The sequence below is a fragment of the Varanus komodoensis genome, unplaced genomic scaffold (genome assembly GCF_004798865.1).
Source record: "Varanus komodoensis strain SLA01 unplaced genomic scaffold, ASM479886v1 scaffold13_3, whole genome shotgun sequence".
Taxonomy (NCBI): domain Eukaryota; kingdom Metazoa; phylum Chordata; class Lepidosauria; order Squamata; family Varanidae; genus Varanus; species Varanus komodoensis.
In genome coordinates this window covers 6,131,104-6,144,401 of record NW_025335409.1, presented here as the reverse complement: position 1 = coordinate 6,144,401, position 13,298 = coordinate 6,131,104, and the positions used below count along the sequence as shown (strand labels likewise).

Genomic DNA, 13,298 nt, shown 5'->3' with positions numbered 1-13,298 from the left:
CCCAGTTTTTTTGGTTCAGGTCAAATGGCAAACCATGTTTTCTAACAAAGCATGAAATATTTTGCCAAGAAAGGGAGCAAAGGTATACTTGGGGACAACACTACTCTTGATCCAGTCAATCAAGCTTTCTGTTTTTATTTTATAAAAGGATTGCAAGCTTCTTTTCCTTACAGCTTTTTATGTTGATGTCATGCTATTTGCTCTCCTTGCCAGAACCTCATTCTTGTGTCATAACCTGCCCTGACAAACTCCATTAAATACTATTATAAAAATGCATTTCTTTGCTTTGGTTCTTACATCTGATGAAAGGATGAAGAGTGTGAACAGTTGACCCTTTCATGTTCACATAAAGAACGTTCGTCTCCTTGCTTATAACCACGTGAAAGACTGAAAGAATGGGTGGCATCTCCAAGGATCCAGTGAGCATAGGAAATATTTGCCTTTGATCTGGTCTTTCAGAAATGCAGTTTTAACTTTGAAAGCTTCCCTTTGCTAGGTTTCCCTCAATGTGAATGTACAATACAGGATGAGTTCTCTAAACACCTTCCCTGGGATTTTTGCACTTTACTTTCTGCAGATGACTTTGCAGGGATGCTTTCTGCCTTCCATACACCAGCACTTATTCATGATTGCTTTGCTCCAGATGTGCCTTTTGATTTGCACCAAAGCTTTTTAATAACATGAACTATTATTTGAAACACTACACTTCCCTTGGTTCATAGACTGTATCCTTGTTGTTCTGAAGGTTGCAAACTTTCTGCTAGTGTCTCTGAAACTTTTTTTATTCAGTAGTGTTGATGCTTAGCCATGCATACACAAACATTTACTTAATTCAGGTTAAGTCTCCTTTGACACACATCTCCCAATCTTGTCTTCTTACAGTGGGTGAGGTATCAATCTTGTTCATTCTTCTTCAGAAGTGCTCCTGTGTGTAACATTTTGTTTTACTGCTCTGATGCTTCTCACTTTTCATCTATATTTTGGAGCTTTCATTTTGCTTACAAAAAAGTACTAAGTATTCATCTTGCTAAATAGATGGTGTTAAGGTCTGAGTTTATTGTAGTTGTTTCTGCTGCCCAGAATCAGGTGAGACTGTGCAGCTTCTGGAATTCCTTTTGATATGCCACATTGGCTTTTAATAATCAAAGCATTATTTTCTGGATGCATACTGTCCAATTGCTTGATAAATTGTTCTGGAATTTTTGCTAGTATTGCTATTACACTGACTGGTCTATAATTTCCCAAAGTTGCCCTTTTGAAAATGAGAACTTGATTTACACACCTGCACATTTCCACCATCTCACTCATTCACCAAGAACTCTCCCAGATAACTGCCAGTGGCTCTTTAACATCCTGGGGTCTAATTTATTAGCCCTGGAAAACTGAACTCATTTTTAAAGTAGTTATATTTTATCTAACCATATCCTTGCTTATTCTAGGCTACATCTTCCTCCTTATCCCAAATCAGTTGCTCCAAATTGAACACAATCACTGATTGAGAACACCAAGGCAAGGAGCAGAGCAGCTGCATGTTGTCTGTCTCACTTGTTAACAATTCTTTTATTTTTTTTTTATTTATTTATTAAAACATTTTTATGCCGCCCCATTCGCCGAAGCCTTGGGGCGGCTTACAAACAATAAATCCTTTCTAAGCAGCAAGTTTACCCCTTTCTTTTTCTTCTTCTTCTGGGTGCACCCAAATAATCTGTTTTTGATGATTTAGCATCTCTTGCAAACCCAGCTTTCTGGAACTTATCCCTCCGGGTACGCTCGTTAAAGACCTGTGCTATCCCAATTTTCCCCCTCTTTGGTTGCCTATCCTTCCTTCCTTCCATAGTGCCCTTTAGTTTCAGCATCTTGAGTAGCTACACTGGATGCTTTCGATATCTCTTATTTTCCTTGTCATGTCAATAGCCTGTGCCTTAAATATTTCATTTTTCAGAATCACCTATCCTGTTTGAACTATTCTTTTTTCCTTTCAGAAATTATAGCCTTGATATTCTACCTAACTTTTCTCTGAGTTTTTTTTGAGATCCAGGGTGTATGACCAGCTTTGCTTAGCTTCCATTGACTTCCAAGATGACATGGTCAGTTTCTCCAAGGCACCTGCCACTTTTACTTCATCAACCAGTTCTTTCCTATTGGTCAAGTTTGAATCTAGGACAGCAGATCTTATTCTTTTGACTTCTTAGAAGTGAAGTTTTGAGTAAGGCAAGTCAGAAACTTATTGGATGTTCTCGTCTTCTAGGAATGTGAGGATATTCAAAATTTCCATAATATTACGGCCCACCTCAATGAAAGTCATGTAAGGGTTTTTTTTTTCTTGGTTAACCCTTCCAGGAAATGGTTTCTGTTTGGCTGGGTGTTATGGAATATACTCCCACAACAACATTATGTCTGTTTCTCTTTCCTTCTTTCCTTACCATAGGGGTTTAAACAGAACATCCATTCTCAGTTTTCTGTATTTCCATTCAAATGTATACACTTTATAAATAGTGCTACCTTGCCTCCCTTTCTGCTGGATCTCTTCCTTCTGAAGAAAGTATAAACTTCCATTGCAATATTCCTACCATAAGCCTCATCCCACCAACTCATAATGATACTTGTTAGATATATTGACAGATGCTTGTTAAAATCCTGTATTAGGATTTGAAGTTCATCTTGCTTGTTTTCCATATTCCGTGACTTAGTGTATAGCAGTGATGGTGAACCTTTTAGAGACCAAGTGCCCAAATTGCAACCCAAACCCCACTTATTTATTGCATAGTGCCAACACTGCAGATTAAAATATGCCAGGGGACAGCACAACATTAAAAGAATCTCTGTCTCTTAATTAGAACATCTCTTTGCTAAAACTTAGATATTAAATTTCAATTTTTCATAAGAAAACTCAAAGTTAAAATCTTGTGTTAATAAAAATGAATGTATTAAAACTCATAGCCAGTCCAAGCAAATCTCTCCCTCTCCCTCTCCCTCTCCCTCCCTCCTTGGCAGCACACTGACCAGCCATGCGAAAGCTTGGATGAGTCGCGGCTAATGAGTTGTGGCTCGTGACATTATCACCTGGTGCCGCTACTCCTTTCCGAGCATGTGCATGGCCCCTATGTGCGCTGTTATCCAATGCTCAGCTGTTGGGGTGACTTGGCTCATGTGCCGACAGAGAGGGCTCTGTGTACCCGCTGCAGCACACATGCCATAGGTTCGCCACCACTGATGTATAGATATCTGAAGCCATGGGTGTTGCACCTTCCTAGTTTTCCTGCTGCAACAACCTCCAATTTATTGGGCCTTATAACTTTTGTCTTCCCTTTTCCAGGCTTTTGTTCTTTTACTTGGCTTGTATAACTAGTGAGACAAAGTATAGGACTTGTAAGTAAATGAACTCTTCTGAAGTACTGTACTGCCAGATAAGGGTGTGCATTCTTTTTTTTTAAAATAATGAAAAACAAAAGGAAGTTATTCCATCCACTTTTGTTCATTTTATGGTGAAAATGAATAGGGAAAAATTAAAATGCATTTATTTATTATTACTGTAAGTTGAAGATGTCATTTTCTGTTTCGGATACATTTGTACCTACATTCCTAGCTTCATAACCCATGGCTTTTGAAGTGGGGAGTGAGAATTGGGCTGCCAAATCTTCTCTCTTTACCAAGCCAAAGCTGCATGTGACTGGAGGGGACCATGGTTTGTCCTAAACCACAGTTGCATGTTGTAGACATAAGGGGAAAATTAAGTTTAAAACAAGCCAGGATCTCAGCATCAAATCTGGCATTAGGAAGAAAGGAGGAATGTGGATGAGTGAAATGTGTGAGAATGGATGTGTGAAATAAACCATATTCTGGAGCAGTTCACGAGGAGGGCAGGAGATCAGGTGAATGAGAGTAGTGAAAATGATGGATTTTAAGTTGCATTGTGCCTGCATGCATGTTCTTTAAAAGTGCCTATAAATTGCAGATCAGTTATCCAGTATGATGTCTTGAGGGGGAGTAGTAGAATGTCTGAATAAGAAGCAGCAAACTTGCAAGTAGCAGTACACAGGCTGTATCTTCATTGATACGTAAAACCAATGCAATTCAAATGTGAAACAAATTAAAACTTGAAAATGAATTGGAGACAAAACCCTCTTTTACACTGCTGCCAGGCTGCCTTTGAACTGACTGAAATAAATTTTGGAGCATATGAAGTAACTGTTCTGAAGTCTTTTCACAAAGTATTGATAAACACATATGCTACAACTTTGAATGTGTCTCTTTTTCTAGGGTTACCTTCCTGGAAATGTAGATCGAAGAGAAGGCACTCTACAAAGAAAACGAAAAGAGTACTTTGCCTTTGTTGAACAATATTATGACTCGAGAAATGAAGAAACGCATCAGGATACATACAGACAGGTTAAAGAGTTGAAAAATGTCTGCTGTAAGCTTGACTTTGCCCATGAGTTTAACACTTCTGCACTGTTTTGCTAGGCATATTATTGGATGGCAAGTATATCCACATGGCATTTTCTGCAGATATTGTTCCAATATGCTTGTGCATATTAATTACATGCATTTAGTCACATGTCTCTTGAGAACAAGTAGGTTAATTCAATAGTATGAAACTTTTAATCTTTTCTAATGCTCATTTTGATATTATATCACATCATTCCTAATGTAGGTATTAATATTTTAATGTTGGACTTCTGTTAGAGAGAGCTCCTGGAGATCAACGTTTTTGTCTTTGGTTGTAGTATTCTTGTTGTAGACATGAGGGTTTATCATTGTTCCAACATCACACTGGATCCATTAAGCGCCATTGAACCAGGCTGTCCAACTTTAATCCCTCCCCCTGGGACTGTACTATAATTGATTTCTTTTTACCTTAATTTCCTTTCCCAGTTTGCAGTTAACCTTGGTTGTGGCCTCTGCAAGTTCTTGGAACAATGTTTTCCATATCTTCTACTTTCAGGGGATACTTTGAAACTAAAAATTTGTGAATATCTGGGTGCAAGCCATAGGATCCCATGGATTTCAGAGAATGTTTTAGCATTTAGTTCACTGTGCATTTAGTTTGTATAGAGCACTGACCAAACAAGGTGCAGAGGCCTAGTTCTGTTATCCTACCTTCCTATTTTGAAAGCCTAATGCACCTTTAACTTCTGTAAAGTATACCCTATCAGCAAAGAAGGTGCACTGTGAACCTGATCCTATATTAATTCTTCTGTAAATCCAAACTTCCATTCCACTTCTGGATCTGTGCTTTATGCATGTGTAATGCTTCTGAAGAAATTTTTGTAGACAACAGTTTTTTTCCTCACTTTATTAGAACAAGAGAGCCGATTAAGACAATCTTTCCAGAGTGGCAACAAACTGGGTTTAATAAAGTTCAAACCATTATAAAGTATAACACAAGAAATAATGATTCCATAGCTTTGTACTGTAGAAGTGCCATAGATATAGAAAGGAAATAGCATGTAGACAGGGGTCATATTAAGCTTTTCCCCATTTTGAGGATAATGATTGAACAGTATTAAGTAGTTTATACAATTTGAGTTGTGGTATATCCAGTACTCACAGTACAGAAAGTTCTCTGTAGGTAATATGTTCTAATTGGTTTAAAACCTTTACTTCTTAAAAAGGTTTATGGTGCAGCCTTGTAAAGAGAGCCAGGTAAATTGGAAGCCTAGAAAGTTGCATTTTTTCCCACTATTTTAATGAAAACCAAGTTGATAACTGCAGCTTTGTGGAAGTACTTTATATCTATTGCAAGTTTTTGAATTTAAACATTTCTCTTCCAGATTCATATAGATATTCCTCGTATGAGTCCAGAAGCTTTAATTCTTCAACCCAAAGTAACAGAGGCAAGTGCTACTGCCAGCTATTACATCCAGTTATCTGATTTGTTTCTGTATGTATTAAGTCAGAGAATATGTTATATTTGCCCTAGAGAAACTACTCTGGACAGTGCCTTCTCTTGGCAAGCAGTCACTGCTAAGTTGAAATGGTTGCCACTATTAACAATATGATTAAATATATTGTGCTGTGATTTTTCTATCTTTATTCTGTGTTTATGGTGTGAAAATCTGGCTAGTGTTTGCTCTCCAAAGGATGCTCTTTCAGAAGTATTTCCCTTGGTGACTGTAGTATGTACTCTGGGCTCCAGTTGTATGTTACAGTGACATATAAAGCTGATGTGCAACAAAGCTAAAACAACCTTGAATTTGTTTTATGATGCAGTTCCCTTTTCCTGCTTCTGGAACGAACATTTTCATTTTTGCCTTTTTACTTAGCCTTTATTTAGTCTGTTAACAACATAAGGAAGACTGCCCCTTCTCCCATTGCACTTCTGGTAATTGTTTATGAAAATTAAATTCTTTTGTATTTTTTGAAGTTTATTTAGGAATGGACCAGACTGTGGAATGTACAGTCACTATGGGAGTGGGTTCATTTTAGGGAGCGTATGTAATGCATCCTACAATTGGCACAAATTTAAACATTTCACTTTCAGATTCATGTAGATATTCCTTGAATACCACCTGAAAAATGTCATCTGAACAACACCATAGGTTAATCGTAGGTTAACTGTGGCTTGTTTAATCCAAACTTAACTCCTAGTATCTGTGTTCAAATGGAGGAGACACTTGAGGGCTTTGCACAACAAAAATACATATGGTGCACAATAAAACTGTGCAAGATGGTCTTGCATTTAGGAAGTATTAACTAGTTTCCAAGCTTCCTGTTTTGCAGCAACAAAAGTTAGAAGCTTTGCAAATAAATAGAAGTGAAATTACTCAGGACTAGAGGTCATATTCCATGTTTTTCTGTATTGTCATGGCAACAAAACTTCCTATATTTCTCCAATGTAATCTCTGTTGCACTGTATACAATTATTGAAGTAACTTTATTGAGATGTAAATCTCAAAAGGGAATCTTGCAGAAAACCATTCGTATTTCTTAGAAATATGACTATTTACAATGGTGCTGGAGGTGGGAAAAAGTGACTAGGATCCTGAAGGGCTTAAACAGCTTTTTTGTTCCTTCTAAATGGCAAAAAGTGCCAATCTGAAACTTAGGGGTTTGCAAAAACTATTTCATATGGCATGAGAGTCTTTTTTTTTTTTAAGATAAAAGACCTCTGGATATTTCTAATTGCTTGTGTAAATCTAAAGGAGTTCTTTGGATCCTGACCATGAAGTGTAGGAAGATAAACACATCTTACTGTTTTGCAAATGCCTCACTTTTTCAGCTTAACTTTTCTACAAATATGACTTTAGAATATATGAGTAATTCTTAAACATTTTCTTTAAATTACTAAGAAACTGACCAATGATTATGCATGCTGTTCACTTATGTTTTACTGTCAGCACATATTGTGACCTCTGGTTACATTGTGTTACAATTTTTTTCCTTTCCCCCCAGATCTTTGAAAGAATTTTGTTCATCTGGGCAATACGTCATCCAGCCAGTGGATATGTTCAGGGCATCAATGACCTTGTTACTCCTTTTTTTGTTGTCTTCACTTGTGAATATATTGGTAAGACAGTTCACAGTGTGTATACCAATGTAATCTGATAGTTTAAGAATATCACTGTATAGTTTTAACAATTAGCTGAGTTACATTTTTAAAGATTTTCCAGAACAATTTAATGTGGGCTGGGAAAAGCCTTGTATTTCATGAATGGTATTTTGTAGACACCTAGCCATAGTTAGTATATCACTAACCCCTTTGATTCTCATCCCCCCCCCCCGATATGCTGTATTTTAACTGTAAGTTTCTTGACTTTACATGTCTCATCAATATTATAAATTCAATTGATTTTGTTTCTTAAAGGACAGATTACCCTTGAATGGATGAAAGAGTGCCCATTTAGTGACTTGCATGGAAACACCTCTTTTTCTCTGCTTCAGTTCATGGAAGTCCTTTTCCCCATACTGAGCAACTAATGAGAATTACTGTTGCTTGCTCCCCTAATAATCTTTTAAGTAGGATAGGGGTGTACTCTAGAGAGTGTTTACAGTCTCTGCCTCTTACTCCCTCATTTGACAGATAATGAAAATGTTCCTAATGAGGCTAGAACAGTAGGATCTGTGCTGGTATACTTTAGAGTTGTTAATTGAAATAAGTTTAAATGAGATGTGATTAGGGGATTGATATTCCATGTTAAATAGACCATTTAATTAATATAGTAAATACGTTTGTCTTAAATACTTTACTACCAATTTACATTGCAAGCCCTAAGTGAGTTGACTGTATTTTCTGAAATTTGCTGTCAACAGACGAGAAAGTAACTATCAAAAGATCTCCTGTGACAATACTTCTGAAAGGTTGTCAGTAACTTATCCTCAGAGTAGAAGTTGTTGTATTTCTCTAGTACACAGGTGCATAGTGGAGGACTTGCTTATACAACTAGTCTTCCTATTACGTTTTGTGTCTCATCCCTCACTATAAGTTTCTGCAAGCTATAAACTCTTGGTAGTTCAGTGGATAAAAGCTGTTTTGGCTGACTAAAGTAATGGGGAAAATTACTGCCTAATAAATGAGAAGATCTTGAGAAAATTGGATATCAAAGTGGCATGTATTAGTCTGGAAAATCCAAGTCAGATGCTAGGTTAGAGTTGCTTCTTCATATTGAGTGCTATGCTTTTAGTGTAGCAACTTTCAGATAAGCACAGAGGCAAGACTTGGCTTCTTCAGTGATGGCCAGAATTTGATAAAGTCTGCTTCTGAAGGAAGTCACACAATCATGTGCACAGATTGCAGGACTGTAGCTGCTTGAAAATTCAGTTCCACTTCGCAAGCCATTCATATGAAATAGTTCTAATGTAGATCAAATGATTTTCATCTTTGATGCTCACTTAGGAACAGCAAACTGTTTCAAGGAAAGGGGCAGGGCCTGCTTTGATAGAATCTGCATCAGGGTTATGTTTCACTTGCTAGAAGAGTTTGCTGAGAATTTAGGAGGTCCTATAGGTTTTTGAGTATGACACTTTCACCTATCTGATAGTGGTTTAAGTAATTACAGATAATTTTCTAGTGAAAAGTCACAATATTATAGCTTATTCTTCCCCAACTCCAAAAGCCTTCTGAATCCTGTTAGAAGGAAATACATATTATTGTGTCAGTTATTTTAATTCCATTTGTAAATTTTATACTTGATCTGCAAGGAGCAAGTACCACATTTTTCCATGTATAAAAAACTACTTTTTCTTAAAAACATTTACTTAAAATGGAGGTGCATCTTATACACTGGGGGTTGTGAGCGCACTGGGGGGGAGACTGGCGTGCGTGGTGGGGTGGTGAGTGTGGGAGGGGGGCATGTGGGGGGTGGTGTGGGGGGCGAGTACGGGGGGGTGGCGCACGCGGGCAGGGGGCGGCAGCAGCTGGAGATGGGTAGGAAAAGTGGGGGGTGTCCTATACATCAGGGTATCTTAAAATACGGTAAATATAATAATTCTCTATGAACTGTCACAGTTTTCTATTACATTTGCCTTAATAAGGAAGCAGATGTTCACCAACAGCTTAGCCAATGTACTTAAATTCAGGAATCCCAGATTCCAACCGTTGTTGAGTAATAAAGTCTCTATAGGGCCTTGGACAAGTCACTATTTTTCAGCCTAACCTGTGAGAAGAGTACAAGAAGTGGAATAATTGGCTAAAGTTACAGGAAACCAGATTCCTGCTGAACATTGAGAAAAACTTTCTGTTAGAGCCGTATGACAATGGAACCAATTATTTAGGAAGGTCATGGGCTTTCCTACACTAGAGGTATTCAAGATGCAGCTGACAGCCATCTGTTCGTAATGCCTTGGAGTCTAGTGTTTGAGCAGATCATTTGACCTGATTGTCTTATTGGCCCCTTCCAATTCTAGTATTCACTAATTCTACTATTTTGAATCTGACATGCTGCTCTGAGATTTTTTGGTGGGAAAGGAGTGCCAGTATCTTTCTAAAAGGGGTGGGACTGACAGTAATCCATAACTGCTATTCCCTTCATGGATACTTTAATTCTTTGTCCTCTTCAAGCATGCAAAAGTAGTTTATATTCATGGACATTAGTGAAGGTCTGAATAGTTAGTGTCCTTTCATAATTTGATTGTTCAGAGGCTTCAGGACACCTATATGGGACTGATACATGTAGCAGTAGCACTGTCATCTGTTCTCGATAGGCCCTTAAATATATTTCCTACCACAATATCTAAAATTTCAGCTACCATTTCCAAGTCTGTATATAGTGCAATGCAATGTAATATCGTGCAATGGAATGTTTTCAATCTTCTGAAAAGGAATGGGGCTATCTTTTTGTTGTTGTTGTTGAAGGAGTTGTACTAATATTTTAAATTTAGGTAATTTGTTAAATGTTTTCTCAGATTGTGACTCTGGATAGGTTTATACTGCTGGGGAAAGACAGTAAACCACTATAGCTTATCTTTTCCCTGATCCTCTGAATTCAGTCATTGTTTCATTCCTATTTTAATGAATTTTCAAATTTCCTATTATAAATAGAAATTCCAGTGAATATTTCCAAACATAATCAACAAAGACAAAGTTGGTCTTTTAACTACTGTGTTAATAATAGAGTATTTACATGATCGGTAAATTTTTATTGGCCCATTGGGAGATAGCAAGACACCAATGCATGCATGGCATTTACTCTTAAATGCATTTCAGTTGTATAGGCATATCAGATATGCCTTTTTCAGATATGCCAATTATCAGCATGTAAATTAAAGTTGGATGACATGCCCAAGTGGATAAGCTATCATAGTGACCATGTTGCTACATTAGAGTTTTAAGAAGATGATCTTGTAACTATTTACAGTTAATTTGAATTTGATTGCTTTCTGTTTTTTCTGTATCAAGTTTGTTTTCTGTTTTTCCTCATCTGTTAAATCTTAAAGAATTGAGAATATTTATTTGCAGTCAAGATGCCTTTGAGTTTTTGGTTACCTGAACCAATGGTTCTCAGCACAGGCCCTATGGTTCTGCAAGTGACCATGTTGTATTTCTAGCTGGGGCACAATTCATTCCTGAGGGAACCATCCAAATTTGGTGCCAGGCATGTTATCAATTCGATGCCGCATCTTGTATAATCTATGTCCTAGAGTAAATCCTGTCTGTTACTGTACTTCAGATCATCTTTTAAAATGTCCAGGTTTTAATCAGCCTTTTGTCAGAAGTCTTGTATTTTGAAATTTACTTTTACTTATTTGATCATTGTGGTTTTGTAGTTACCAACATTCTTATGAAAGTATGAGAGAGAGTACTCAATTGGAATATATGCAGGATGTAAATTTCTAAAATAGAAATACATTTTGTGTACCTATTGAAGGCTATAATATGTGCTTGAAATTCTGCTTTAAAATGTGCTCATCTTTCCATGATTTTGTGGTATCTGCTATTGTAATATAATTAATATTTGTTGCTAATCATAGCTATTATCATAATTATTCTGATGGCTACAACCTTAGAAATCTAGTAGCAACTAGGGTAGCTTCTAAGTGATATACTTTTAAAAAGTCTTCATTTCTGCATAGGAGTGATAGGAAAATGTAGGTATTTTTTTGTTCTTGGTTACAGCCATATCTGCCAAGCAAAGGATTTACTCATTTGTTAATTTTCCATTAGTGGCTCTGGCCAATAAAGGACAGATTAGCCATAAGTTGGACTTCAGCCTGCTGTGCTATAGTAATTCAAAAGGCACTTGGCTGAGTGCATGTTATATTTATAGCAGAGTAATATGCTCTCATTGAGCATTGCAGACTTCTGTGTTGCTTCATTTTGTCTGTCTGCTGTGCTTGTTCTTCTTTAGTATGTCCAGATTTGTAGCAATCATAAGTTCAGTTACTTTAGAATTTTCTTTGAGCAATGCGTTTTCTCTAGAGATTAATTTTGCAGTTAATGTGTGACCTGGCTGGTCAGTGTACACAGGTGCAGCTCTCTATCATAAGGGAAGCATGCTTTTCCATAGTTGCGGCTTGTGCCAATGACAGGCCTAGGTCTCTTGCTACATTCTCAGTGCAACTTAATTCCTGGGGATGGCAGAGATGCAAAATGAAACACATTTTGAGATATTTGAACTGGCTTGAGGTGTTGGCAAAAGTTCAAAAGGATAAAACAGTTGGTTTGTATTCTGAAACAGTGCATTTAAAGGTACAGTGTCCAAATCGGACTTCTGCGGCCAACAGGAGTAAGTTCAAGAGCCATAGCAACATGTTCTGTTTTCTGATGAATCAGATTCATAGCATGCATGAAGCTTGCCTGGGAACATAACTCTTCTGGGGAAACAGGTTGTTTTTGCAAAAGTTCAATTAGGCACATGGACATACTAAAGGATCATTTGAACTGGGACTACTCCCATTGTTGCCTAGGCCAGAACTGAAACCAGAATTTACTGAAGGTTAAGAACTTAAGAATTCATTGTGTTAAATAGTTTAAATACACATATGCTAAAAGGTTCTGTTTGAGCTTGGTAAGATTTCAGTAAAGCCCATGTGGCCTTTAGAAAAGCTGTTGCTTCCAAATGCCACTCTTTATCAGCAGGCTTCCTTACGTTTGCTGTATTCTTCTCATGCTTTCATTGAAATGATGTTTGATAGCCCTATTGTGAACATGACGCATGAGAGGTTATGGAAGGACAGTGCATTGTTACTAATAAAAAAGATGCTGACAAAAGGGATCTAATGTAGCTGCCATTTTTTTAAAAAAAGGATGCTTTATTGCACTCGTGTCAAAATGGAGAAGTGAGAGAGCGCTTGGAGTAACTCCTCTGTCATCTTTAAAATGGATTTCATGAGTGTGGTAGTTTTAGTAAGCATCTTCAAGGGAATTGTGGATGTGAATGACAAAAGTTCTTCAAGTGCTTTCCCTTCATTTTAGTGTCTAGTTTGTTAGTAGTGCATGGGAGGAATACCATGGCAGCTGCATATCAGGGGAAAAATGACTTAAAGCCTAGATTTTTTTCTTTATGCTACAGAAAGGTGAGCCTCTGTAAGGAAGATGTCTAACAATCCTGGATGCTACAATTGAAAAGTTGTTGTAGTGGTTTGCTACCTCACACATTTGGCAGTGGTACTTGTGCTCAGGACCTACAAACAAGATCTTAAAAGTTCAGTTGGACACCTCCAGAGCCATCAAAAGCCTTAGTTTCTAAAGATTACATGCTATTCTTTGTAGGTTACTGATATTTGTTTTTTAAAAGCAAACTGAAGGTTTGTGAAACATTCATAAACTGCATGATCTCTAGTCTGCATGGCTATTGTTGTAGGGGAGTTACATTTTTGACGTTTTTGTCATCTATCCATTGTCATAGTTATAGATGTTG

At 37.2% G+C, this 13,298-nt stretch overlaps 1 protein-coding gene across 2 annotated transcripts in view; it reads left to right on the top strand.

Annotated features, from left to right (window-relative positions):
• The window catches only part of TBC1D22A (TBC1 domain family member 22A), a 144,464-nt gene that overhangs the window by 34,627 nt on the left and 96,539 nt on the right, over window positions 1–13,298 (top strand). For both annotated transcript variants that reach the window (XM_044423413.1, XM_044423414.1), the window contains exons 6-8: window positions 4,261–4,389; window positions 5,775–5,837; window positions 7,396–7,510. In XM_044423413.1, the coding sequence (XP_044279348.1) occupies window positions 4,261–4,389; window positions 5,775–5,837; window positions 7,396–7,510 (307 nt within the window). The remainder of the gene's footprint in view (window positions 1–4,260; window positions 4,390–5,774; window positions 5,838–7,395; window positions 7,511–13,298) is intronic.